General features: G+C 41.1%; 1 protein-coding gene across 2 annotated transcripts in view; it reads right to left on the reverse strand.

Moving 5' to 3' along the window:
* Positions 1–253: 253 nt before the first annotated feature.
* The window catches only part of stox1 (storkhead box 1), a 70,283-nt gene continuing 44,276 nt past the window's right edge, over positions 254–26,260 (reverse strand). The window contains exons 2-4 of one of the 2 annotated variants that reach the window (XM_061910115.1): positions 9,824–9,976; positions 5,959–8,374; positions 254–646 (exon numbers count right to left, since the gene is read on the reverse strand). In XM_061910115.1, coding sequence (XP_061766099.1) covers positions 517–646; positions 5,959–8,374; positions 9,824–9,976 — 2,699 coding nt within the window. In that variant the 3' untranslated portion in view covers positions 254–516. Of the gene's footprint in view, positions 671–5,958; positions 8,375–9,823; positions 9,977–26,260 lie in introns of both variants that reach the window. The other variant, XM_061910113.1, reaches the window with a different exon arrangement.

Below are 26,260 nucleotides of genomic sequence, written 5' to 3' on the forward strand. Positions count from 1 at the left end.
AGTCAGCATTGTCGCTGGCGTCCCACTGGATGTGAATTCTCCCTGCCCACTGGGTGTGAGTTTTCCTTGCCCTTTTGTGGGTTCTTCCGAGGATGTTGTAGTCGTAATGATTTGTGCAGTCCTTTGAGACATTTGTGATTTGGTGCTATATAAATAAACATTGATTGATTGATTGATAGTAAAACCTTAAAGTCACATCTTAAGTGCACAGGAAGCCAGTGCAGACTTAGTGTAAAAAAGTGAGAAACATTGGTTTAAAGTATACCATTTTATTTATTTTTTTTTCAAAATCTCTACAAGAGAAAGCTACATCTTTTTACCCCAAAAATATGCAAAATTGTACATTTTAACCCGATAAGTGTTACAAGTCCCCAAACTGACATCCTGGATTGACAATAAAAACAAATATACAAGTGACGTCTGTACAGTCCAGTTGTATTGAGAATTGCTTATGAGGAAATTGCATAGACTTTGAGATGAAAAAAAGAAAAGCGGTAAGTTGGGAGGAAAGCGCTTCTAGACGTTCATGACGGGAGTGAGCTGCAGCAGCGAGCTCTGAGGTCGGATGGCGTTGCTTTTGGAGTGCAGCTTGTCCAGGTTCTGCAGGAACCCTCTTCTCTTCAGACCCTCCAGGATGACGGTGTTACTGGAGGACAGACTGACCCGGGTACTGCAGGGGAGGAGGGGGTTGGGGGGGAAAAAAAATAGAAATAAAAATGGCGTTAATAACACGCATTCCGTCTGTCCGCCGAGTTCAAAGTGCTGGCTTCCTTTTTGAATGTAAAAGTTGGATTTGACAGCAGTGATTACGCACAATTATCCCCAATCATTCCCTTCTGTTCAAATAGCAGCATTCGTTACTTTCTGTTTGTTCAGCTTTATTGCATTTCTGCTATTAAGGGAAAGAAAGACTTGGAGCTTGTGGGTCTTAACGCGGGTGTCAAACGTACGGCCCGCCAACAGGATGAGTTTGTGTCAGGCTTGGACAAAAGGATTGGACTCAGATGCCGAGTGGGGATACTTTCTCAGGCTTTTACAAACCCTGTTTCCGTATGAGTTGGGAAATTGTGTTAGATGTAAATATAAACAGAATACAATGATTTGCAAATCCTTTTCAACCCATATTCAGTTGAATATGCTACAAAGACAACATATTTCATGTTCAAACTCATAAAAAAAAATTTTTGTTGCAAAAAATCATTAACTTAAGAATTTGATGCCAGCAACATGTGACGAAGAAGTTGGGAAAGGTGGCAATAAATACTGATAAAGTTGAGGAATGCTCATCAAACACTTATATGGAACATCCCACAGGTGTGCAGGCTAATTGGGAACAGGTGGGTGCCATGATTGGGTATAAAAGCAGCTTCCATGAAATGCTAAGTAATTCACAAACAAGGATGGGGTGAGGGTCACCAATTTGTAAGCAAATTTTCGAAAAGTTTTAGAACAACATTTCTCAACGAGCTATTGCAAGGAATTTAGGGATTTTACCATCTACGGTCCGTAAAATCATCAAAAAGTTCAGAGAATCTGGAGAAATCACTGCACGTAAGCGATGATATTACGGACCTTTGATCCCTCAGGCGGTACTGCATCAAAAACCGACATCAGTGTGTAAAGGATATCACCACATGGTCTCAGGAACACTTCATAAAACCACTGTCAGTAACTACAGTTGGTCGCTACATCTGTAAGTGCAAGTTAAAACTCTACTATGCAAAGCAAAACCCATTTATCAACAACATCCAGAAACGCCGCCAGCTTCTCTGGGCCCGAGATCATCTAAGATGGACTGATGCAAAGTGGAAAAGGTGTTCTGTGGTCTGACGAGTCCACATTTCAAATTATATTTGGAAACAGAGGATGTGGTGTCCTCCAGAACAAAGAGGAAAATAACCATCGGATTGTGTTGGATGGGAATGATTTACTGTCTTCAATCATGTCTCCGTTTACACAGCATTAATATCTCTTATGTAGACATATTTTTGATACTAAAGAATTAGTGGGTGTTTGTTTTCATGTGAGAGACACTACTACAGCATGTACTACAAAAGATGCACATTTTACAGTCACTTATGATGTATCTGAGCCGAGGATGTCGTCGTGGCTTGTGCAGCCCTTTGAGACACTTGTGATTTAGGGCTATATAAGTAAACATTGATTGATTGATTGATTATAGGCGCAAAGTTCAAAAGCCAGCATGTGTGATGGTATGGGGGTGTATTAGTGCCCAAGGCATGGGTAACTTACACATCTGTGAAGGCACCATTAATGCTGAATGGTCCATACAGGTTTTGGAGCAACATATGTTGTCATCCAAGCAACGTTATCATGGACGCCCCTGCTTATTTCAGCAAGACAAGTGTTACAACAGCGTGGCCTTGTAAAAAAAGAGTGCGGGTACTTTCCTGGCCCGCCTGCAGACCAGACCTGTCTCCCATGGAAAATGTGTGGTGCATAATGAAGCGTAAAATACGACAGCAGAGACCCTGGACGGTTGAAGGACTGAAGCTCTACATAAAACAAGAATGGGAAAGAATTCCACTTTCAAAGCTTCAACAATTAGTTTCCTCAGTTCCCAAACGTTTATTGAGTGTTGTTAAAAGAAAAGGTGATGTAACACAGTGGTGAACATGCCCTTTCCCAACTACTTTGGCAAGTGTTGCAGCCATGAAATTCTAAGTTAATTATTATTTGCAAAAAAAAAAAAGGTTTATCAGTTTGAACATCAAATATGTTGTCTTTGTAGTGCATTCAACTGAATATGGGTTGAAAATGATTTGCAAATCATTGTATTCTGTTTATATTTACATCTAACACAATTTCCCAACTCATGTGGAAACGGGGTTTGTATTAACACAAAACGCTCTAACAAGAGGTAGAAACAATGGCTATAAAAAAAACCTCTTACTCTAATCTAATAAAGTTTAACAAAAATTCACTCTAAAATTTGAGGAAAGAAAGAATCATCGGAAAATTTTTTAACTCACAAGTTCAGCTTGAAAAATCTAAATAACAGAAAGATCACTCTGCTGAGGAGCAGAAAAGTCCAACTCAAAATAGCGACGAAGGAATTCAGGATCAAGGAATATAAACGTGGGACGGGGCATGGACATGGACATGGACGCCAGAGAGGCACGAAAACTGGAGACAATCTGGCCCAGAACAAGGGGAGGCGTGGGCTTATAAGACACATGACGGTTATGGGGTAACAGGTGGAAACAATCAGACTGACGTCAGACTGATGACACAAAAGGAAGGGCAAGTTATCTGAAACAAGAGGAGTTACTTTTCAAGTTAAAGTTAAAGTAAAACATGCAATTCACGAGACAAAAAAAAGCAAGACAAGACATCAGTATAACATTTCACCGGAAATTTTTGGATGAAAGAAACCATCCATCCATCCATTTCCCACCGCTTATTCCCTTTGGGGTCGCTCGTAGCTCAGCTACGATGAAAGAAACTGCTGTGCTAAATGTGTCCACTAGATGTCACAATAGCACTTCTTTGTATCTTTCTAGATGATGCTACGTATGTAAAAAAATAAGCCACTTCATGTCAGCACATCAGTCGAGGAAAATGATCCAACTACATAAATAACATCCTGTAATTTGATTTTGATATCATTTTTTTTTATCTTGATGATTGAAAATATACACCAATGAGTTGACTGATGAAAATTATCACATAACATATTCTGAAAATATACAAAACGACAAATAAAGATAGAATACTATTAACCGCAATGTGTAAGTGTAAAAAAAAACAACATTATGATTTGTATATTTTCTTCTATTTTTAAACAAAAGAAAACGATTTGAAGTTGTCTTTATTTTTAAGTTATCGTGCTGTGATTTTACCAGTCCAGCCCACTTGGGAGTAGATTTTTCTCCACGCTGCCCCCGATCTTAAATGAGTTTGACACCCCTGTTGTAACATACTGTCATCAGATTTTCATATATAGATTGAAAATGAACACCAATATATATAAATAGTGACAGAAAATAGAACAAGGATGGACAATTCAACCCTTAACTCAACAATGAGTAGATGAGTGTTATGTGTGTGTGTATATGTGTAAAAAAAAAAAAAAAAAAAAAAAAAAAAATATATATATATATATATATCAATCAATCAATGTTTACTTATATAGCCCTAAATCACTAGTGTCTCAAAGGGCTGCACAAACCACCACGACATCCATATATATATATATTATCAACCACAATAGGTAATTATTAAAAAAAAACACAACAACATTAGGATTTTTACTCAGGTTGCCTTTATTTTTAAGTTATCCTGCTGTGATTTTACCAGTCCGGCCCACTTGGGAGTAGATTTTTCCTCCATGTGGCCCCCCATCTAAAATGAGTTTGACACCCCTCACTGCAAAAACTGAAATCTAAGTAAGATGAAATATCTCAACCAGGTTGATATTTGCTTATTTCCTGTCTGATAAGATACTTCCTCTCACTAAGCAGATTTTATGTTAGAGTGTTTTACTTGTTTTAAGTGTTTTGGTCCTCAATGATCTCAGTAAGATAAAGGGTTCAGCGTCCGGGTCTGAACTTGGACTGCGGCCTGCCAGTTAAAGGGGAACATTATCACAATTTCAAAAGGGTTAAAAACAATAAAAATCAGTTCCCAGTGGCTTGTTGTATTTTTTGAAGTTTTTTTCAAAATTTTACCGGTCTCGGAATATCCCTAAATAAAGCTTTAAAGTGCCTTATTTTCGTTCTCTGCGAAGACACTGGCCATTTCCCTGTGACGTCACACAGTGCTGCCAATGTAAACAAACAATGGGAATACCACAGCAAGATATAACGACATTAGCTCGGATTCAAACTCAGATTTCAGCGACTTAAGCGATTCAACAGATTACGCAAGTATTGAAACAGCTGGTTGGAGTATGAAAGTATTGAAGAAGAAACTGAAGCTATTGAGCGAATAGCTATTGACGCTATTCATAGCCATAGCATCGCTGAATAGCTGCGTTAGCATCGCCGGTAAAATGTGCGGACCAAACGATCAGGACTTTTGCATCTTTTGACACTGGAGCAACTTAAATCCGTCGATTGGTAAGTGTTTGTTTCGAATTAAATGTGGGTGGAAGGAAACGTGATATAGTTGCAAATGCATCTACAGGTTATCCATACATCTCTGTGCCATGTCTGCTTTAGCACCGCCGGTAAATAGCATGTTAGCATCGATTAGCGTAGCATGTTAGCATCGATTAGCTGGCAGTCAACATCAACAAAACTCACCTTTGTGATTTCGTTGACTATCGTTGCAAATGCATCTGCAGGTTATCCATACATCTCTGTGCCATGTCTGTCTTAGCATCGCCGGTCAAATGTGGAGACACTCTGGCACATTCAATGGGGGTCTGGCGGCACACACTTTGGCATCTTCGGGCCAGTGGTGCAACTTGAATCCCTCCCTGTTAGTGTTGTTACACCCTCCGACAACACACCCACGAGGCATGATGTCTCCAAGGTTCCAAAAAATAGTAAAAAAAAACGAAAATAACCGAGCTGAGACCCGGTGTTTGTAATGTGAAAATGAAAATGGTGGGTGTGTTACCTCGGCGACGTCACATTCTGACGTCATCGCCTCCAGCGCGATAAACAGAAAGGCGTTTAATTCGCCAAAATTCACCCATTTAGAGTTCGGATATCGCTTAAAAAAATATATGGTCTTTTTTCTGCACCATCAAGGTATATATCGACGCTTACATAGGTCTGCTGATAATGTTCCCCTTTAATGAACACTGGTTTAAATTATTAAATCTTTGGACACTAGCCACAATATTGAATTAAAATTTTTTATTGAGTTTCAGGCTCTATTTGTTCTACATTGTTTTGTATTCTCTGCATATCTAACTGTAAAGTCAATCAATCTTTATTATGTGAAAGAAGTAACACAAAACTTACGTTAACAACATTAGACACTTACCGAGGCGAATCTATACCACTGTCTTCAGTGATGCTCTGGTTCTCCACCAGTTCTCCGGTTTCCGCCCCTCCGGGGGCACTCGGACTCACTGCTGCAGTCACAGGAACTCCCCTTTTGTGAAAGTCATCCTCCATTTCTTCCGCTTCTGCCGCCCAGTTGACCGATTCGCCGTCGCCCTCATCGGTGGACTTACGGACGGTCTCTGCATCTGATTCGATCTCACTTGTCTGGCAGTAGTCAAAGATGCTGCTGTCTACGACCTCAGGTGGTTCAGGACAGTCCAAATCAAGGATTGGCTTGTGTAGTTCCTCGAGGACGCGTGATTCTTTCCTCAAGCTGCTTTCCTTTTGAGTCCCTGCTGATACAGTACTCTGCTGATGATACTGACGTCTCCACATGGTCTCCCCAGGTAGAGAAACTTCCTTCAAACCATGTACTGAGGCGGCTTGTTGATGGTGAAAGGTTGAATCATAATAGTGACCATCTGATCCCTGACTCTCATATTTGTGGTAAGCTAATTGGGGGTTTTGTTGTTCTGACATGCTCGAGCAGTACACATTTGTAGCTTCAAAAATATCGTCCTCGTTCAAACACAGGGAGCTGCAGGTATCTTCGTCCTTCTTCTGGTCTATTCTCTGGTAGAGTCTGTCGTCATCCTCTCTAAAGCCATCGGTGTTTGTTTCTGATAGACGGTTTTCAACTGCTGGCTGTCTATTGACAGTGATGGTTCTAATGTCTTTTAGCTCCGCAGTGGTTGTGTTTTCACAAGTATGACGGTGAAGAGAAAGCTCGTCAGACTTTGGAATATCATCCTTTTGCTGTGTCGTTAGTCTGAGGGAATGCTTTCGCTGTAAAGAGGACTTGGTCCAGGTCACAGCTGCTTCCAAAGAGTGGTTTGTAAGAGTTTTGGGGAGTGTAGCATCGAGGAGTTGTGTGTTTAAAAGTCCAACATCTAAAACCTGGTTGTCTTTCAAGTTTCCCTCCCTCTGATGTCGGATCTTGTCATCAATCCGTATTGTGCAGCTCTGTGGATACGCTGAGCTGTAGTCTAGCGGCAAGTGGGACTGCAGCAGATGGGCCGAATTAAAATCCCTCCCCTGATCATATTTGTCCTCAGAAGTAGGAGATGTTCCTGACTGCTTGTCACCTGCTACACTCAGCTTGGCTCGATGCGGGTCCCACGATTTGGAGCGATTATTTCGTTCCTTCCTCCCCGTTAATCTGCCGTCCTTTGGCTCGCGTCTTCGATTCTCACGATTGACGGCGAGAGAAATCCCAGGCTCAGATGGTTCTGGATGAATGTGAAAAGGGTTTTCAATGCGTTTCTTGTAGAGGTATAAACTATTATCCACTTTACCAGGTTCATCGATTGGGACTTCCACTCGCAGCCGGGTGGGGATCAAATCCTCCGCCTCTGGATAGCTATTTGTACATAAAGCGACCTTATTCTTCATCTTCTCCCGATGCTTTTCTCTGGAGGAGTGGACCCTTCGCTTGCTACGAGGGTTTCTCTGAGTAGATCTTTTCCCTGACCTGGAAGAGTGATGATGCCTCGGTTTTGAACTTACAACGATCTCAGTCGACATTCCCTTATCTACTCCTTTGTCGTCTCTGTCCACTACTTTGTCCATAGCCTTCTCTCGTCTCTCGTCCATCTTCTTCATTAGAACTGTGTGGCGGGTCAGGTTGTCAACAGTCAATTCTGGGTTGATGCGCTTGATGATGGCATGTTCCAGATCACGGGGTAAGTTGTTTAGGTCATCCTCATCTCTGACAGGCCACTCCTCTGGAGGAAACTGCCCGGAGAAAGAAGCATACTCCTTCTTTGGCTTCTCCTTTTTACCTCCGTTTCTCCGGAACAAACTGAGACCAAACTTCCTTGTCGGTTTGTTGTCCTTCTCTTTGCGGTTAGCGGCGTTGGTAGTTCCGATCGTTTTGTTGATTTCACTAACCTGGCAATCGGCTGCTGTGGAAGTAGACTGATGCTGCACTGAGGGTTTGTGATCTGATGGCCGAGGCCATTTTGAGCTCTTGCCTGTGCACTCACTCACAGAAACGGAGACAGAATGCTGATCTGGTACGGTGGACGGAGGAAGGGTTGAAGTTACATTAGCTGTGGTGAGATTGCCGGATGTTGGGTTGAAGCAGCTGCAAGACTTGCAGTGTGCCGCCGGGGTTGTCTGAGTGCCCTCTACGCAGATATCATTGCTCAAAAGATAAGTAATAGGAGGAGGGGATGGAGGGTCATCGGTTGACCCTGAAGTCCACAAGCTCTTCTCTTGAGCCATGTTGTTGGTGATGAAATAAGTCTGAGGTGTAACAATGAAGTAGCCCTCGCCCGTGTGATAAATTTTGCGCTCCTTGATCAGAGTACCTAAAGTACTGTAGAGTATATCCTGAGTGGGGATGGTTATTCCTAAGAACCAGGGAGAAAGGGATATTTTAAAGACAGTTCTGAGTTAAATACAACATGTACCGTATTTCCTTGAATTGCCGCCGGGTATATAGTATGCGCCTGCCTGGAATTACTGCCAGGCCGAACTCGTTTCGCAAAATATTATTTTTTATTAGCGCATGTCTACAATTTCCGCCGGGTTAAACTCGTTTCGTAAAATAATAAGCATATGCCTAGAATTTCCGCAGGGTCAAACTCGTCACGTCACGAGTGACACTTCACCTGTCATCATTTTCAAAATGGAGGAGGCTGATTTCAATAATTTGAAATCGCAAAATCGCATAAAAGGAAGAAGTTTAAGAGCTATTCAGTAGGATTTAAGGTCCAAGCTGTTGAATATGAAATTAGGTGAAGTGAATTATATTTATATAGCGCTTTTCTCAAGTGACTCAAAGCGCTTTACATAGTGACACCCAATATCTAATTTACATTTAAACCAGCGTGGGTGGCACTGGGAGCAGGTGGGTAAAGTGTCTTGCCCAAGGACACAACAGCAGTAACTAGGACTGCACAAGCGGGAATCGAACCTGCAGCCCTCAAGTTGCTGACACGGCCACTCTACCAACTGAGCTATGCCGCCCCCATGCTAAAAAGAACAGTAAGCAACTATGATTTATTAATATACCGTAGCTGCGTGTGTCAAATACGAGTCAATAAATGACTCCCGCCTTCTGGTGGTAGAGGGCGCTAGTGATCCTTCTTGCGACTACTCGGCTGCAGAAGAAGTGACAACAAGCAGCAAGAGTGAGCAGCGATCGTTTATTTTTTTCCTCTCGCTTGCACTTTTAACATGGAGGCTTACATATCTAAAATAAAACAGTTTTCTAAACTGGACTTTCAATCCAAGCAGGAGGTAATAAAGGAAGACCTCCATCGAGACAGAGACTTTTAAAACTGAAGAAAGATAAGGAAGACTTCTATAAACAAGTTGATCAGAAGGAGCTGCGCATTGACTTCTTTTATAAGTAAAGGTAAGTGAATTAGTGAAGTGAATTATATTTATATAGCGCTTTTCTCTAGTGACTCAAAGCGCTTTACATAGTGAAACCCAATATCTAAGTTACATTTAAACCGGTGTGGGTGGCACTGGGAGCAGGTGGGTAAAGTGTCTTGCCCAAGGACATAACGGCAGTGACTAGGATGGCGGAAGCGGGAATCGAACCTGCAACCCTCAAGTTGCTGGCACAGCTGCTCCACCAACCGAGCTATGCCGCCCCATAATAGACCATAATAACGTTTTTTTTTTTATTAAATATGCTTTTCATGATGGTATCCTTACATCACACTCAAATTTATAAGCGCAGGCCTACATTTACCACATGCCTTTGGGAAACGCCGGAGTGAGAAGAGGTTTTAATTAAATTAGCGCCCCGGCGGCAATTCAAGGAAATACGGTATGTAAATATTTACCTGGATATGCTTTGCTCATGTAATTTACAAGAGCCTCCTGGTTGACGGTGATTTGAGATGAGTTCATATCTGAGATCACGGAGCACAATACTTCTGCTAAGGGAATGAACTGAGACTGGGGAACAGGCGATATCTGCAACGGGGACAGGTCACCTGGAAGACACACAGCAAAAACCATGCGGGTCGTCGGATCATACAGGAAGGGACTCACACCTGGATTTAACATTGTCTAACAAAACCCTAACATTTCCCCATGAGCTACTTTTCAAGTCCTAGACATGGTGGTCTATTTGTGTAAGTTACTTGAACCATGTCTGGCTGCTATTGACATTCCACCAGCACCAGGACAAACCACAGAATTCATCAGTCCCACAAAAAACTGACCACATGTCGCCTGGTGGCTGGATCAGATATCCCGCCCTCCATAGCATAAAGACTGTCGTGACATGGAGGTTCTCTTGGGAAAAAAAAACATGCCGATGAAAATGAGAAAGAACCAGGAAAAAAAATGGTTTGACATGTTTTGTCTTTTAGAAACATGGTTCATACAACGTTGACCACAGAAGAACTGTTTGACAGGATTCTGCCGGCACACAAAGTGTGGGAACCCAATGTACAAAAAAGACTTTCTTAGTACTGTAGTAAAAAATAGGCCCCCCTGTAAAAGACCACTGCTTTATTTACATTCAGGAAATGTCATGATTTAAGGCAGAGGTCTGGAACCTTTTTGTCTGAGAGAGCCATGAAAGCCAAATATTTTAAAATGTATTTCCGTGAGAGCCATATCATATTTTTTAACACTGAATACAACTAAATGCGTGTATTTTTTTAAGTAAGAGCAACATTTTTAATGTATAATAAGTCTGTAATTCTTTTTAATAACATTGTTATTTCTTGAACAGGTGCGATTGCAAACGGATGGAAGGTCTAAAATGCATGAGAATGTTTTATATTTTGAACGTTATTTTTTGTCACCGATTCTGTTCATAACTTTTATGGACAGAATTTCTAGGCGCAGTCAAGGCGTTGAGGGGTTCCGGTTTGGTGACCGCAGGATTAGGTCTCTGCTTTTTGCAGATGATGTGGTCCTGATGGCTTCATCTGGCCGGGATCTTCAGCTCTCACTGGATCGGTTCGCAGCCGAGTGTGAAGCGACCGGAATGAGAATCAGCACCTCCAAGTCCGAGTCCATGGTTCTCGCCCGGAAAAGGGTGGAATGCCATCTCCGGGTTGGGGAGGAGACCCTGCCGCAAGTGGAGGAGTTCAAGTACCTAGGAGTCTTGTTCACGAGTGAGGGAAGAGTGGATCGTGAGATCGACAGGCGGATCGGTGCGGCGTCTTCAGTAATGCGGACGTTGTACAGATCCGTTGTGGTGAAGAAGGAGCTGAGCCGGAAGGCAAAGCTCTCAATTTACCGGTCGATCTACGTTCCCATCCTCACCTATGGTCATGAGCTTTGGGTCATGACCGAAAGGATAAGATCACGGGTACAAGCGGCCCAAATGAGTTTCCAGGTCTCTCCCTTAGAGATAGGGTGAGAAGCTCTGCCATCCGGGAGGAACTCAAAGTAAAGCCGCTGCTCCTTCACATGGAGAGGAGCCAGATGAGGTGGTTCGGGCATCTGGTCAGGATGCCACCCGAACGCCTCCCTAGGGAGGTGTTTAGGGCACGTCCAACCGATAGGAGGCCACGGGGAAGACCCAGGACACGTTGGGAAGACTATGTCTCCCGGCTGGCCTGGGAAGGCCTCGGGATCCCCCGGGAAGAGCTAGACGAAGTGGCTGGGGAAAGGGAAGTCTGGGTTTCCCTGCTTAGGTTGTTGCCCCCGCGACCCGACCTCGGATAAGCGGAAGAAGATGGATGGATGGACGTTATTTTTAACATCGTGATTGCCAGTGGAATTATTCATTATTTATCATGTTAAGCAATGTCAGCTCAGATTTATCTGAGAGCCAGATGCAGTCATCAAAAGAGCCACATCTGGCTCTAGAGCCGTAGACCCTACCCTTGATTTAAGGGAATAGTTTTTTTTAGATTTTTTTTAAGAATGTGAGCAAGAACTCTAATAAAAAGCTTCAGTTTATCAGTTTATGGAGTAAAACTGTATTTAAAAACAAAAAGCTCAAGTTTATCAGTTAATGGAGTAAAACTGTGACGTTTGCTAGGCACGGTGGTTCTGGTGGTGTTTTTTCAGGATGCAGATGGGGCTCGGACACAGCGTGCAGGTAAGAAATACTGATTTATTAAAACTAAAAACAGGCTAAGAACAAAAACACTGGTGCTAAGGCAGAACAGGCAAAACAAAACGCTAGCATGGGAGCTAGGAAACACACAAGGCTAAGCACGGAAGCTAGCGAGTCCAAAACAGAATTACCAAAGTTGGGAGATAGCGTCGTCACTGTTGTGGGAAATAAGGCTAGGATCCGAGATCGAGTCACAGAAAATGCAGGCTTAAATAAGGATGGTAATCAACAAACAGGTGAGAGTCCGGAAACAAGGAACAGGTGAAACAAATATGCAACCATGGCGACAGAACAAATCAGGAAGTGCACGAAGAAACTCAAAAATCCAAATAACAAACGATCCGGGCAGCGGATCGTAACAAAAAACTCTATTTAAAAACAATACATTGAGCAGTTTATGAAAAAAATATAAAAAAACATGATTAATTCTTTAATTAGTCTCCTCTTGATCATTGTTTCATTATGTCATCCTCTTATGTATGTTAGATTTATTCTTATTACAATTATCAATACTAATATTATTACTACAGTAGTTGGAAGCTAGCGAATTATTGGTCTTTTTTGTAAAATGTCAACTTCTTCTCACTCCTACCATGAATTGATGTACTTGGACCCCGAATTAAACAAGTTGATAAACTTATTCGGGTGTTACTGTCAGTGTAGATTCCTAAAGTAGCCTTAGCTTAACGCTCCTCTACTTTCTCTTTCACTCCACTTTTTGCGGCAACAACAAACAAAACTCCAGACGTTCTTCGTGGTTTGTAGGGTTTACTTGTCAACTTAATTATTCAAAAACGTAAAACAGTCACGATGTGGGAACAAATGAATGACAGAATAAAGACAGTTTGTTACAGTACAAGTTAGAAAAAGTATGAATGAGAGTAAGTATGAGTGAGGTCAAAAAACTGTGGGGCTCGATTCCACCGCACCTGACTGCCAGTACCCATCACACCTTGCGTCCAACAACCACCTTACCACACAGATCATTAAAGTGAGCTTTATATAATTACTCTAAGCATTCAATATATACATTTTCTTATCATGCAAATAAAGTAAACAGTCCCCTTTTGGCTGAATAAACATAAAGCACCTTCCATAAAATGTAAATGAACTTAAACAGTATTTAGGCTCCTACAGTCTGGCTTGCCCCTGACAGTTTGTTGGTGTTTTAGTTTTTCCTCCGTGTGTGTGTAGTATTTCCTGTCTTTAGTTCCTGTCAGCGCTCTTATTTTGTCTGTTTCCTGTTTTTTTTCCCCTGTGCGCTGTTTCCTCTCAGCTGCGGCTGATTAGCATTCTGGCCACACCTGGTGTCAATCAGCCTGATCCTATTTGAACCTGTTTTGTCCTCCAGTCGATGGCTGGATTATTGTCATGCCATTGCTACTTGTGGTTGCTACTTGTCATGTATTGTCGCTCTTGTCGTTGCTACCTGTGGTGTCGTGTCGTGTCATATCCTGTCAATGCAGCGCTGCGGTAAATTATATTTGGTAGTGGTTTGTAGCTTACTGTCTTTTGTTCCCTGCTTTCAATTTTGTTTTCATATTATAAGTACGACTTCTGTTTCTTGCTCGATACCTGCTAGCTTCCACGCGAGGCCTTTTTGTTTGTTATCCGCCTCGTGCGCGTTTTTTGTTGTACCCCTTTGGTTTGTTATTGTTTCAGTATTTTTATTAAATCATGTTTTCTCACTCCATGCCTGCCTCCATCTCTGCATCTTGGGGTTCGTCACAAACTAACTCTGATAGTTACCATTTAGTGGTCAATTGTACGGAATAGGTACTGTAATGTACAATCTAGTAATAAAAGTTGCAATCAATCAATTAATCAATCCATTTTTGAACATAAAAATGGCAAACACATTTGGCTCCTTGGTTGCTGTTGTGTTTTTTACATTCATCGTGTATTTATTTTGTTATATGTTAATTATTGTTCATGTAAAAAACAAAACAAAAATGACAGTGACTGTTATATAAACTCAACATTCAAAGTTACAGGAATACCCTGACACAAAAAAATATATGATAACAGTTTTATGATGTAACATAATGAGCCTAAAACAAATTAAATTCATTTATATGTTATTGGGAAAAAATATTTTGTATGAAATTTTAGATGTCAGTCAGCAGAAGAAAAACTAAAAAAAAAACAGTCGGTGAATGATTAGTGCCGAGGTTAAAGGGGAACATTATCAGCAGACCTATGTAAGCGTCAATATATACCTTGATGGTGCAGAAAAAAGACCATATATTTTTTTTAACCGATTTCCGAACTCTAAATGGGTGAATTTTGGCGATTAAGCGCCTTTCTGTTTATCGCGCTGGAGGCGATGACGTCAGAATGTGACGTCGCCGAGGTAACACACCCACCATTTTCATTTTCAACACATTACAAACACCGGGTCTCAGCTCTGTTATTTTCCGTTTTTTTGACTATTTTTTGGAACCTTGGAGACATCATGCCTCGACGGTGTGTTGTCGGAGGGTGTAACAACACTAACAGGGAGGGATTCAAGTTGCACCACTGGCAAGAAATCTGCCGCCAGACCCCCATTGAATGTGCCGGAGTGTCTGCACATTTTACCGGCGATGCTAAGACAGACATGGCACAGAGATGTATGGATAACCTGCAGATGCATTTGCAACGATAGTCAACGAAATCACAAAGGTGAGTTTTGTTGATGTTGACTGCCAGCTAATCGATGCTAACATGCTACGCTAATCGATGCTAACATGCTATTTACCGGCGATGCTAAAGCAGACATGGAACAGAGATGTATGGATAACCTGTAGATGCATTTGCAACTATATTACGTTTCCTTCCACCCACATTTAATGCGAAAAAAACACCAATCGACGGATTTAAGTTGCTCCAGTGTCAAAAGATGCGAAAGTCCTGATCGTTTGGTCCGCACATTTTACCGGCGATGCTAACGCAGCTATTCGGCCATGCTATGGCTATGAATAGCGTCAATAGCTATTCGCTCAATAGCTTCAGTTTCTTCAATACTTTCATACTCCAACCATCTGTTTCAATACATGCGTAATCTGTTGAATCGCTTAAGTCGCTGAAATCCGAGTTTGAATCCGAGCTAATGTCGCTATATCTTGCTGTGGTATTCCCATTGTTTGTTTACATTGGCAGCACTGTGTGACGTCACAGGGAAATGGTCAGTGTCTTCGCAAAGAGCCGAAAATAAGGCACTTTAAAGCTTTATTTAGGGATATTCCGAGACCGGTAAAATTTTGAAAAAAACTTCAAAAAATACAACAAGCCACTGGGAACTGATTTTTATTGTTTTTAACCCTTTTGAAATTGTGATAAGGGTTAGGGTTAGGGTTAGCTCGGTTGGTAGAGTGGCCGTGCCAGCAACTTGAGAGTTGCAGGTTCGATTCCCGCTTGTGCCATCCTAGTTACTACCGTTGTGTCCTTGGGCAAGACACTTTATCCAACTGCTCCCAGTGCCACCCACACTGGTATAAATGTAACTTAGATATTGGGTGTCACTATGTAAAGCGCTTTGAGTCACTTGAGAAAAGCGCTATATAAATATAATTCACAAATATAATTCACAATTCACTCACATAATGTTCCCCTTTAAAGACCTACTGAAAGCCACTACTAGCGACCACGCAGTCTGATAGTTTATATATCAATGATGAAATATTAACATTGCAACACATGCCAATACGGCATTTTTAGTTTACTAAATTACAATTTTAAATTTCCCGCGGAGTTTCCTGTTGACAACGTTGCAGAATGATGACGCGTGTTTGTGACGTTTTTGGTTGGAGGGGACATTTTAGCCCAGCACCACTCACGGCTAAAAGTCGTCTCTTTTCATCGCATAATTACACAGTATTTTGGACTTTTGTGTTGCTGAATCTTTTGCAATTTGTTCAATTAATAATGGAGACTATAAAGAAGAATGCTGTTGGTGGAAAGCGGTGGATTGCAGCTGCCTTTAGCAACCGAAACACAGCCGGTGTTTCTTTGTTTGTTGTGAAGCTTTAACACAGAGCGGTCCAGCGAACATGTTTCTCTACGTCAACCACTAAGGTTTTGGATGGGAAAATTGTGATATCAAGTCGGCTCTTACTTGAGTGGATTTTGCGACCACCTCCTGTAGCTGTCAAAAAGGCAGCTGTGATCTTGGCTCTGGCTTCTCTCAGAGACACTGCCGTTCACCGCAGCCGTCCGACTTTCAGGTATGACTTTATAATCTCACTAAAACACTATTAACACAATAATCAGATAAGGGATTTTTCAGAATTATCCTAGTAAATGTGTCTAATAACATCTGAATCGCTCACACTGCCGTCGCCTTTTAATATTTTTTTTGTGTGCTTCACTCTAACTTTCGTCATCCACAAATCTTTCATCCTCGCTCAAATTAATGGGGGACTCGTCGCTTTCTTGGTCCGAATAGCACTTGCTGCTGGTGGCTATGTTTATAAACAATGTGAGGATGTGAGGAGCCCTACAACCCGTGACGTCACGCACACATCGTCTGCTACTTCCGGTACAGGCAAGGCTTTTTTATTAGCGACCAAAAGTTGCGAACTTTATCGTGGACGTTCTCTACTAAATCCTTTCAGCAAAAATATGGCAATATCGCGAAATGATCAAGTATGACACATAGAATGGACCTGCTATCCCCGTTTAAATAAGAAAATCTCATTTCAGTAGGCCTTTAAGTCATCTCCCTTCCAATGAACATGGCTACCGACAAGTCTGGAAAATTGACTTTAGGCAATTAATGACAAATTGATTTTAACATTTGAAAAAGTTTTCCAATGCTTCTAAAAATTCTAAGATTTTTTTCCACACACATAAACCCGATCATATTTTAGCTATTGACCGGAATTTGCTCACACGCTTCAGGCTTTCCACTTGACATTGATGTCGTGTATATCATGACTTTAAGCTTAAACACATGGCACTTGGTCTAGGGGGGGCGGTCCTCCCTTGAGCCCCCGCAGCCTTCAATGGAAACACAACACAAGCGCACACTAAATGTAAACTAAACATTTACAACTATCACGTTTAAACCACTTACGTAAACGGCGGGGGAAATAAACAACACATCAAATATCTGTCACGGCAGCACACACTGATGAACCCGGGCCAGTTATAACGAGCATCTCGGTATCCATTTATAGGGCGAGGAACCATATCTCGTAACTTGAGTAACCCAACTAAGTCAAAACAATTAAGGGCAGGCCGAGCTCACTTTAAGCTCATAAAGCTCTCAGACGGGGGTCTTTTTTTTTTTCTTCTGTCAGACTGATCCTATGACACACAGAGGGATTGTAAAAAACACATCAGTCCACAGGACATAAATCGGACTAAACCTCAGAGCGGATATCTCAATATGGCCAGCGAATTAGCAGCGCTGACTTGGCTCTTCATTGTTGTCAGCTTCCTATAGGAACGTCAGCCATAGCAACCACAGCTGACACACACACACACAATGGAAAAAGTCAGCAAGAATACAAATAGGGAGGGATCCATTATCTATATAGATCCAACGCTTACAACTGTGTTTTTGCTCCACTATCAAAAGTGTGGATTTTTAAATATGTTTGTATTATTCTTAGATGGCAGACAATATATACATACTGTATTTCCTTGAATTGCTGCCGGGTATATAGTAGATTAGATTAGATTAGATAGTACTTTATTTATTCCGTCAGGAGAGTTCCTTCAGGAAAATTTAAATTTTCAGCACAATCCCATTCAAGATCAGACAAACATTACAGGGAGACAGAACAGGATCGCTGACGGGTCTGCCGGCTTCCAGCGCCCCTTACAAAAAAGATGAGATACAGGTAAACAAGGGGGGGGGAATGGGAGAAAAAAATAGAAGTTTAAAATAAGATAAAAAAATCAGTCTTAGCCTGGGCCCTGAAGAGGGGGTGCAGACTGAGGCCAAGGGAAAAAAACAACAACTCATAGCCATAGAACACATCCCTCTTACATGTGTGTAAGAGGGAAACATCAAACATCAAAGAACACAGAGGACATTAAAGACATTAAAGCAGCAGAAACAACCAGACACTCCTACATACAGCTATGAATAAAAAGTAAAATAAACATATCCACTGTGGTGGCCTCTGCGGTGTTCCACGCCATCGTCCGCTGGGGTGGAGGGAGCATGGCCAGAGACAGGAGCAGACCCAACAAAGCAACCAAGACAGCCGACTCCACTCTCGGCCAGTGTCCAGTCCGCATGGATGAGCGAGGATACGTCCAAGGTGACTGAGGTGTCCGACACCTGCTCACCCAGCCAAGACACCGCGAAGACTCTCCGTCCCAGTAGCTCATTGTTAGCGCCGCAGCCCTGTCCCCTCATCCGCATCTCCTGCGGTCCCTCCAAACCGACTCCGGTGTGGCAGAGACCCAGCAGCTGGTCTCCATGGCCAAAAGGCTCCCGGGAGGCAGATCCAGAAGTCCACAAAAAAAGCACCACAGAGGTCACGAAAGTGCCACCCCTTGTCACACAGTCCCAAAGCGTCCCGGACCAAAAGGCAAGAAAATATAATAACACATGAAAACAAGAGGGAAACACAAAAGGATGACACAAGAGCACAGAGCTCCTGCCAACAGCAACCACTACAGCAGCGCCATCTTGGAAAAAAAAAAAAAAAAAAAGTATGCGCCTGCCTAGAATTACTGCCGGGTCAAACTTGTTTCGCAAAATATTATTTTCATTAGCGCATGTCTAGAATTTCCGCCGTGTCGAACTCGTTTCGCATAAAAATTAGCATTTGCCCAGAATTTCCGCCGGGTCAAACTCGTCACGTCACGAGTGACACTTCACCTGTCATCATTTTCAAAATGGAGGAGGCCTATTTCAATAATTTGAAATCGCATAAAGGGAAGAAGATTGAGAGCTATTCAATAGGATTTAAGGTCCAAGCTATTGAATATGCTAAAAAGAACAGTAAGCAGCTATGTTTTATTAATATACCGTAGCTGCGTGTGTCAAATAAATGATAAATAAATGGGTTGTAGTTGTATAGCGCTTTTCTACCTTCAAGGTACTCAAAGCGCTTTGACACTACTTCCACATTCACCCATTCACACACACATTCACACACTGATGGAGGGAGCTGCCATGCAAGGCGCCAACCAGCACCCATCAGGAGCAAGGGTGAAGTGTCTTGCTCAGGACACAACGGACGTGACGAGGTTGGTTCTAGGTGGGATTTGAACCAGTGACCCTCGGGTTGCGCACGGCCACTCTCCCACTGCGCCACGCCGTCCCTTATATGAGTCATTTACATTTCACATGTACATTTATTTATTTATTTCGGCAATCTTCACATAAAACAAAGAAAAACAACAAAAGAAGAGAAAAAAAAAACCCCAGTCATTTGAGCAATGATTGAGCCGAAAGGGTGTAGGTTGAAGCAACGCTTATATAAACCTACCCCATCACAACAAGAACAAGGTTCAAAATATATAAAATCTAAAACATGCTTCACTTATATTACTTTTTTTTTTAAACAATATATAAGCAACATATATGTAGCACACGTCTCATATACACAGTTTAACATTTAAATCAAACATATACATTTGTACACTTATATATATACATATATATATATATACACAATTTATTTAAATTCCATATAAAGTGGTAATATATATATTTTAATATAACCTATATGTATAATTATGAAATCATAAATTGTATTTATATACATATTACATATTATTATATACATATTATATATTATTATACATTAAATGACTCCCCCCTCCTGGTGGTAGAGGGCGCTATTGATTCTTCTTGCGACTACTCGGCTGCAGAAGAAGTGACAACAAGCAGCAAGATTATTTCTTCCTCTCGCTTGCACTTTTAACATGGGGGCTTGCATATCTAAAATAAAACAGTAATCTAAACCGGACTTTCAATAGAAGCAAGAGGTAAATAAAGGAAGATCACCATCAAGACAGAGAGACTTTTAAAACTGAAGAAAGATAAGGAAGACTTCTATAAACAAGTTATCGATGCTTTTGATCAGAAAGAGCTGCGCATGGACTTCATTTATAAGTAAAGGTAAGACCATAATAACATTTTTTTAATTAAATGTGCTTTTCATGATGGTATCCTTACATCACACTCAAATTCATAAGTGCAGGCCTAAATTTACCGCATGCCTTCGGTAAGCGCTGGATTGAGAAGAGGTTTTAAATTAATTAGTGCCCCGGCGGCAATTCAAGGAAATAAGGTATGTAAAAAGGGTGCTGGTTACTATGTCAGACAGGGACTCAAGTAATGCCTGTCCAGGTGTTGCTAGGCAGACGTTGTTGATCATTAGTGCTCCAATGGCAAATTAAGGATACAATCTTTATATGAAAAGTAGTTTAGTTAAATAAGTTAAATACAAGTTACATTTTTTTTAGATTTCATATGAGATTTGAACCCGCAAGACAATTCAAACCAGCAACAGGTTTCAAAACAAGAGGTTTGTGTCATGGAAGGGGTGTGCCTGGCAGAGGATTAGTGTTTATTCAATCTAACATGAGTGGGCGTGACTATCGGACACTTCTTGTAGTGGCCGTCCTCTGTCTCTTCGCGGGGGTGTTAATAGACTTGTGTAATCTAAAGCGGGCCACGACGTTTACTCTTTTGTCACACGCCGCATGAATACCCTGCTGGGTGCCATGGCGACAGAACCCCTTCACACACCGGGTAGACCGCTTTGGTATCCAGCCGGGATTAGAGAGGAACTAGACCACTTAATGCAGGGGTGTCCAAAGTGCAGCCCGGGGGGCATTTGCGGCCCAAAGCTAACTGTTTAGTGGCCCGCCACACATTCTGGAAATGCCATTGCAAAAATAAATGTAAAATTAAAGCTGCAAGCAGTGTTGGCCGGGCCCGCCTTTGGCTGCTGCCGCCGCCACTCAAGCCCTGGTCTAAGTTCGACCTACATAGAAGTTTTTGTTTCATGTCTCTACGACATTCCTAACAGCAGTTACAAGCAGTTTTGTCTGTGTTTTTTCCTAGGGGGCGCTAGAGCGCAATTTTGATTTTCGGGGTTTGGTATTTTATTGGATGACAATATTTGCAAGTCCTGATGTGTGTGTAAAATTTTGTGAGTTTTGAAGCATGTTAAGGGGGTCAAATTACAGATCTGTGTTTCTGGATGTTGTTGATAAATGGCTTTTGCTTGGCATAGTAGAGTGTTAACTAGCACTTCGAAGCATTTTAAGGGGGTCAAATTACAGCAAAATGTAGCAAAAATGACATTTTTTAGGAGACTTAGCAGAGGGGTTCTTTGTAGGCGAGTAAAATCAAAACAGGAGCAGTAAACAAAATTCTGTGAATAACTTTTAATCAGAAGGGTTCAATCCCTCTCCTGTGCGAGTTTGAAGCCGAAACGACAAACACACTCAGAGGAGATAACGTTTGAAAAAAGGTGACGGGTTTTTACAAAACTTTTAATTTGAAGGGGTGACTTTTAACTTCCTGTTGATTTTTGCTGCAGGATGTCAATGATTAAAATGTAGGTCTAAGTGAGACCTACATAGAGGTTTTCGTTTCATGTCTGTCCAACATTCCTAAGGGAAATTACAAGCAGTTTTGTCTGTTTTCTCTTCCTATCCAACATTCCTACCGGAAGTTACAGGCAGTTTTGTTTGTGTTTTCTTCCTAGGAGCAGTTTTTTCTGTGTTTTACTCAAAAATTGCGTTAGAGCGCAATTTTGAGTTTTGGGGTTTGGTTTCTTTACTAGATCGCAATTTTTCAACCTGATGTGTGTGCCAAGTTTGGTGAGTTCTGAAGCATTTTGAGAGGGTCAAAATACAGCGCAAAGAGGCCAAAATAGCATTTTTTCAGGCAAATTTTGCTTTGAACGGGTTTTTGCCAAATTTTTTTAGATTTTTGCCGTATAAAGTAAAATTATGAAATCTAGGTCTAAGTCAGTCCTACATAGAGGTTTTGGTTTCATGTCTCTACGACATTGCTAACGGAAGTTACAAGCAGTCTGGTTTTTTTTTTTTTTGTAGGGGGCGCTAGAGCGCATTTTTGAGGTTTGTTTTTTTTATTAGATGGCAATTTTCGCCAGTTCTGATGAGTGTGTGAAATTTGGTGAGTTTTGAAGCATGGTCAGGGAGTGAAATTACAGTTCAAAGAGGCGGCGGAATAATAATAATAAAGAATAATAATAATAATAAAACGCACAAAATTCAATAGGTCCTTTGCCAAAAACACTAAAACAAGTAGAATGAGATGTAATCTAACAGCGAAAAGTTGCAATGTTGACACAAAGCTGTCAGGCAGGCTGTTTGTTTTTCTTTTGTCTTTCGTTATTTTGCTCTTATTGCCAATGCAAAAAAAAAAAAAAAAAAAAAAAAGTAAACATTTTTTTTTACATAATTATTGACCTATATAAGGTTCCAATTACTTCAAATATTTCACTTTATAATGTTTTATGTGGAAAATATTATGTGCATATATTGTGAGGTTGCCATATAAAAACAGTGTTTTTTTTCTTTGACAAAAGAGCATAAAACCGACAAAATAATAGTTAAAACGTAGGAAAGTTGCAATGTTGACACAAAGCTGCCAGGCAGGCTGTTTGTTTTTCTTTTGTCTTTCTTTATTTTGCTCTTATTTGCCAATGCTAAAAAAAAAAAAAAAAAGTAAAAAAAAAAAGTTTTTATATACTGAATTATTGACCTATATAAAGCTCCAATTACTTCAAATATTTCATTTGATAATGTTTTATGTGGAAAGTATTATGTGCATATATTGTGTGGTTGCCATATAAAAAATGTTTTCTTTGACAAAAGAGCATAACACCAACAAAATAGTTCAAACGTAAAATCAACAGATATATCTGAAGTTGATCTCGTAACTTAAATAATAATAAAAATGTACCACTTTATGAGTGGGGGGAACTTTTGGATACCAAAGATATTTAGTGGGATTTTATTTGTTTTTTCACTGTGATTACTCAGAAATAATAATACATTTAAAACAATGGTGTATTGCATTATTGATCTTTTTAGGGCTCCAATTACTTCAAACATTGCTTTTTGAATGTTTTGGGCAATGAGGGAAATACTGCATATTTCAGTTTTACTATAAAAAAAAAAAAAGTTTTCTTTGACTGAAAAGGCCCAAAACCTTTTTTTTTTTTTTTAACTTTATATCAACCTGAAGTTGATATGGAGATTTACTGTAAGGGTTACATAAAAAATGAAAATAATAATTTGACTTATTTTTAAAATGTTAATGATGGAGACACTTTATGGTCCCTGGGAGTCCTAAAGGTAAAAAAAAAAAGAATCCAAATATTTTGTTATGGTTTGAAAATGAAAAATATCAAAACGGTCCCTGCATGTTTTAATTTTTCCGTGTGTGGCCTTCAGTGGAAAAAGTTTGGACACCCCTGACTTAATGGTAGTTGTCAGGAGAGGAATTTTCAAATAATAAAACCTGCAGTTGAATGAGTTACAATGCAAGTTACAGCGGTGCATGATGGGTAATGTACAGAGCAGGTCTCATTACAAAGCTCAGGACAGATGGAATAAATCTGCAGTTGTACTTTTTGAATGTTTTCTTCTTCTGATGCTGATAAGCACCACATGGAGTCACGCGGCTGTTTTGGTGCTTGACCTCTGGGCAGCATGGGTCTCATTCCTTCTGCAACAAGCCTCGCACAGAAGCCGACAGAAACACGTCACACTGAGCAGCCTCAACATTCTGCCCGCCTGCACAATCTAATAGTGAAGTGAGGTTGTGGCTCTCGAAGCTCACAGTCATGTGACAACGTTGATGAAGCACGGCACTTACAGACTCAAACATTATCTGAACCCGCCATCGGCTCTTCTTGAAACTTCCAGTCAGCAAACTAGGCTAATTGTCTCTCTCTCTGTCTCCCTCTCGTTATGGATACACTGCATGCCGCTCATTAGGACCTTTAAAGGGGAACATTATCACCAAACCTATGCAAGCGTCAATATATACCTTGATGTTGCAGAAAAAAGACCATGTATTTTTTAAACCGATTTCCAAACTCTAAATGGGTGAATTTTGGCAAATTAAACGCCTTTCTGTTTATCGGTCTTTTAGCGATGACGTCAGAACGTGACGTCACACCCGCCATTTTCATTTTCACATTACAAACACCGGGTCTCAGCTCTGTTATTTTCCGTTTTTTGGAACCTTGGAGACATCATGCCTCGTTGGTGTGTTGTCGGAGGGTGTAACAAAACTAACAGGGAGGGATTCAAGTTGCACCACTGGCAAGAAATCTGCCGCCACACCCCCATTGAATGTACCGGAGTGTCTCCACATTTGACCGGCGATGCTAAGACAGACATGGCACAGAGATGTATGGATAACCTGCAGATGCATTTGCAACGATTAAGTCAACGAAATCACAAAGGTGAGTTTTGTTGATGTTGTTGACTTATGTGCTAATCAGACATATTTGGTCACGGCGTGACTGCCAGCTAATCGATGCCAACGTGCTACGCTAATCAATGCTAACATGCTATTTACGCTAGCTGTATGTACATTTGAAACTAGATACCCACATTTAATGCGAAACAAACACTTACCAATCGACGGATTTAAGTTGCTCCAGTGTCAAAAGATGCGAAAGTCCTGATCGTTTGGTCCGCACATTTTACCGGCGATGCTAATAAGGCAGCCATGCTATGGGCCACTTCATTAGGTACACCCACGCTATGGCCGAATAGCGTCAATAGCTATTCGCTCAATAGCTTCAGTTTCTTCTTCAATTTCGTTTTCGCTATCTGCCTCCATACTCCGACCATCTGTTTCAATACATGCGTAATCTGTTGGATCGCTTAAGCCGCTGAAATCCGAGTCTGAATCCAAGCTAATGTCGCTATATCTTGCTGCGCTATTCGCCATTGTTTTTTTGTATTGGCAGCACTGTATGACGTCACAGGGAAATGAACAGTGGCTTCGAGAGAGCGAAAATAAGGCACTTTAAGGCTTTTTTTAGGGATATTCCGGGACCGGTAAAATTTTGAAAAAAAATTCAAAAATACAACAAGCCACTGGGAACTGATTTTTATTGTTTTTAACCCTTTTGAAATTGTGATAATGTTCCCCTTTAAGGTGTTTCCATGGGTTCTAGGAGGCTTATTTAGATAGATAGATGGATGGATGGATGGATGGATGGATGGATGGATGGATGGATGGATAGATGGATAGATGGATAGATGGATAGATGGATAGATGGATAGATGGATAGATGGATAGATGGATAGATGGATAGATGGATAGATAGATAGATAGATAGATAGATAGATAGATAGATAGATAGATAGATCTTTATTTATTCCGTCAGGAGAGTTCCTTCAGGAAAATTAAAATTTTCAGCACAATCCCATTCAAGATCAGACAAACATTACAGGGAGACAGAACAGGATCGCTGACGGGTCTGCCGGCTTCCAGCGCCCCTTACAAAAAAGATGAGATACAGGTAAACAAGGGGGGGTAATGGGAGAAAAAAATAGAGCCACACTATTTGAGAAATTGGACTAATTTAGAGCATGGACAGGTACTGAGTGAAGTGAATTATATTTATATAGCGCTTTTCTCTAGCGCTTTACATAGAGTGTTCTACTTGGTGCCATTCTCGCCCGTGTTGTGACTCCCTGAGAGCCCAGCAACCAACCAGGTCTTTGTTTTACTCGACCAGCAGTCCGAACCCCACTCCCTACACTTTCCCCACCCCTCTTTAACGTCTAATCCCAGTGTGTCTGCACATGACACTTTTGAACTTTACGACTTTGTGTCTTTCCCAAGCATTGGCGCACTCGCAGCCAAATGGCCTCGTTAAACTGGGATAAAAAGATCTCTGCGGAGAGCAATAACATCCTTGAGACCCAGCAACCAAACTTTACTTTTCCGGTTAACGGTATCTTTAGCTTCCAATGCAAACGCTTACACTACACGAGTCCTGGCTGGTCCAACATGTTAACAGACCAAGACGATGGTAATTCCAGGGGCCCTCTAACTGACGTCTGCTTTAAGTATTAAAAAAACTAGCAAAGGATTCACTCTCTCAAAACTTTGATAGAGCTCTGTGTTGTCTCCCATCACCATAGCAACCTGGACCTTGTTGCCTGCGAGCCAAATCTAAAGAAAAGGGAAGAAACAGAAGAAGGGGTGTATTATGGGTGTCTCTTATCCCTC

Source organism: Nerophis ophidion, linkage group LG09 (assembly GCF_033978795.1).
Source record: "Nerophis ophidion isolate RoL-2023_Sa linkage group LG09, RoL_Noph_v1.0, whole genome shotgun sequence".
Classification (NCBI taxonomy): Eukaryota; Metazoa; Chordata; class Actinopteri; order Syngnathiformes; family Syngnathidae; genus Nerophis; species Nerophis ophidion.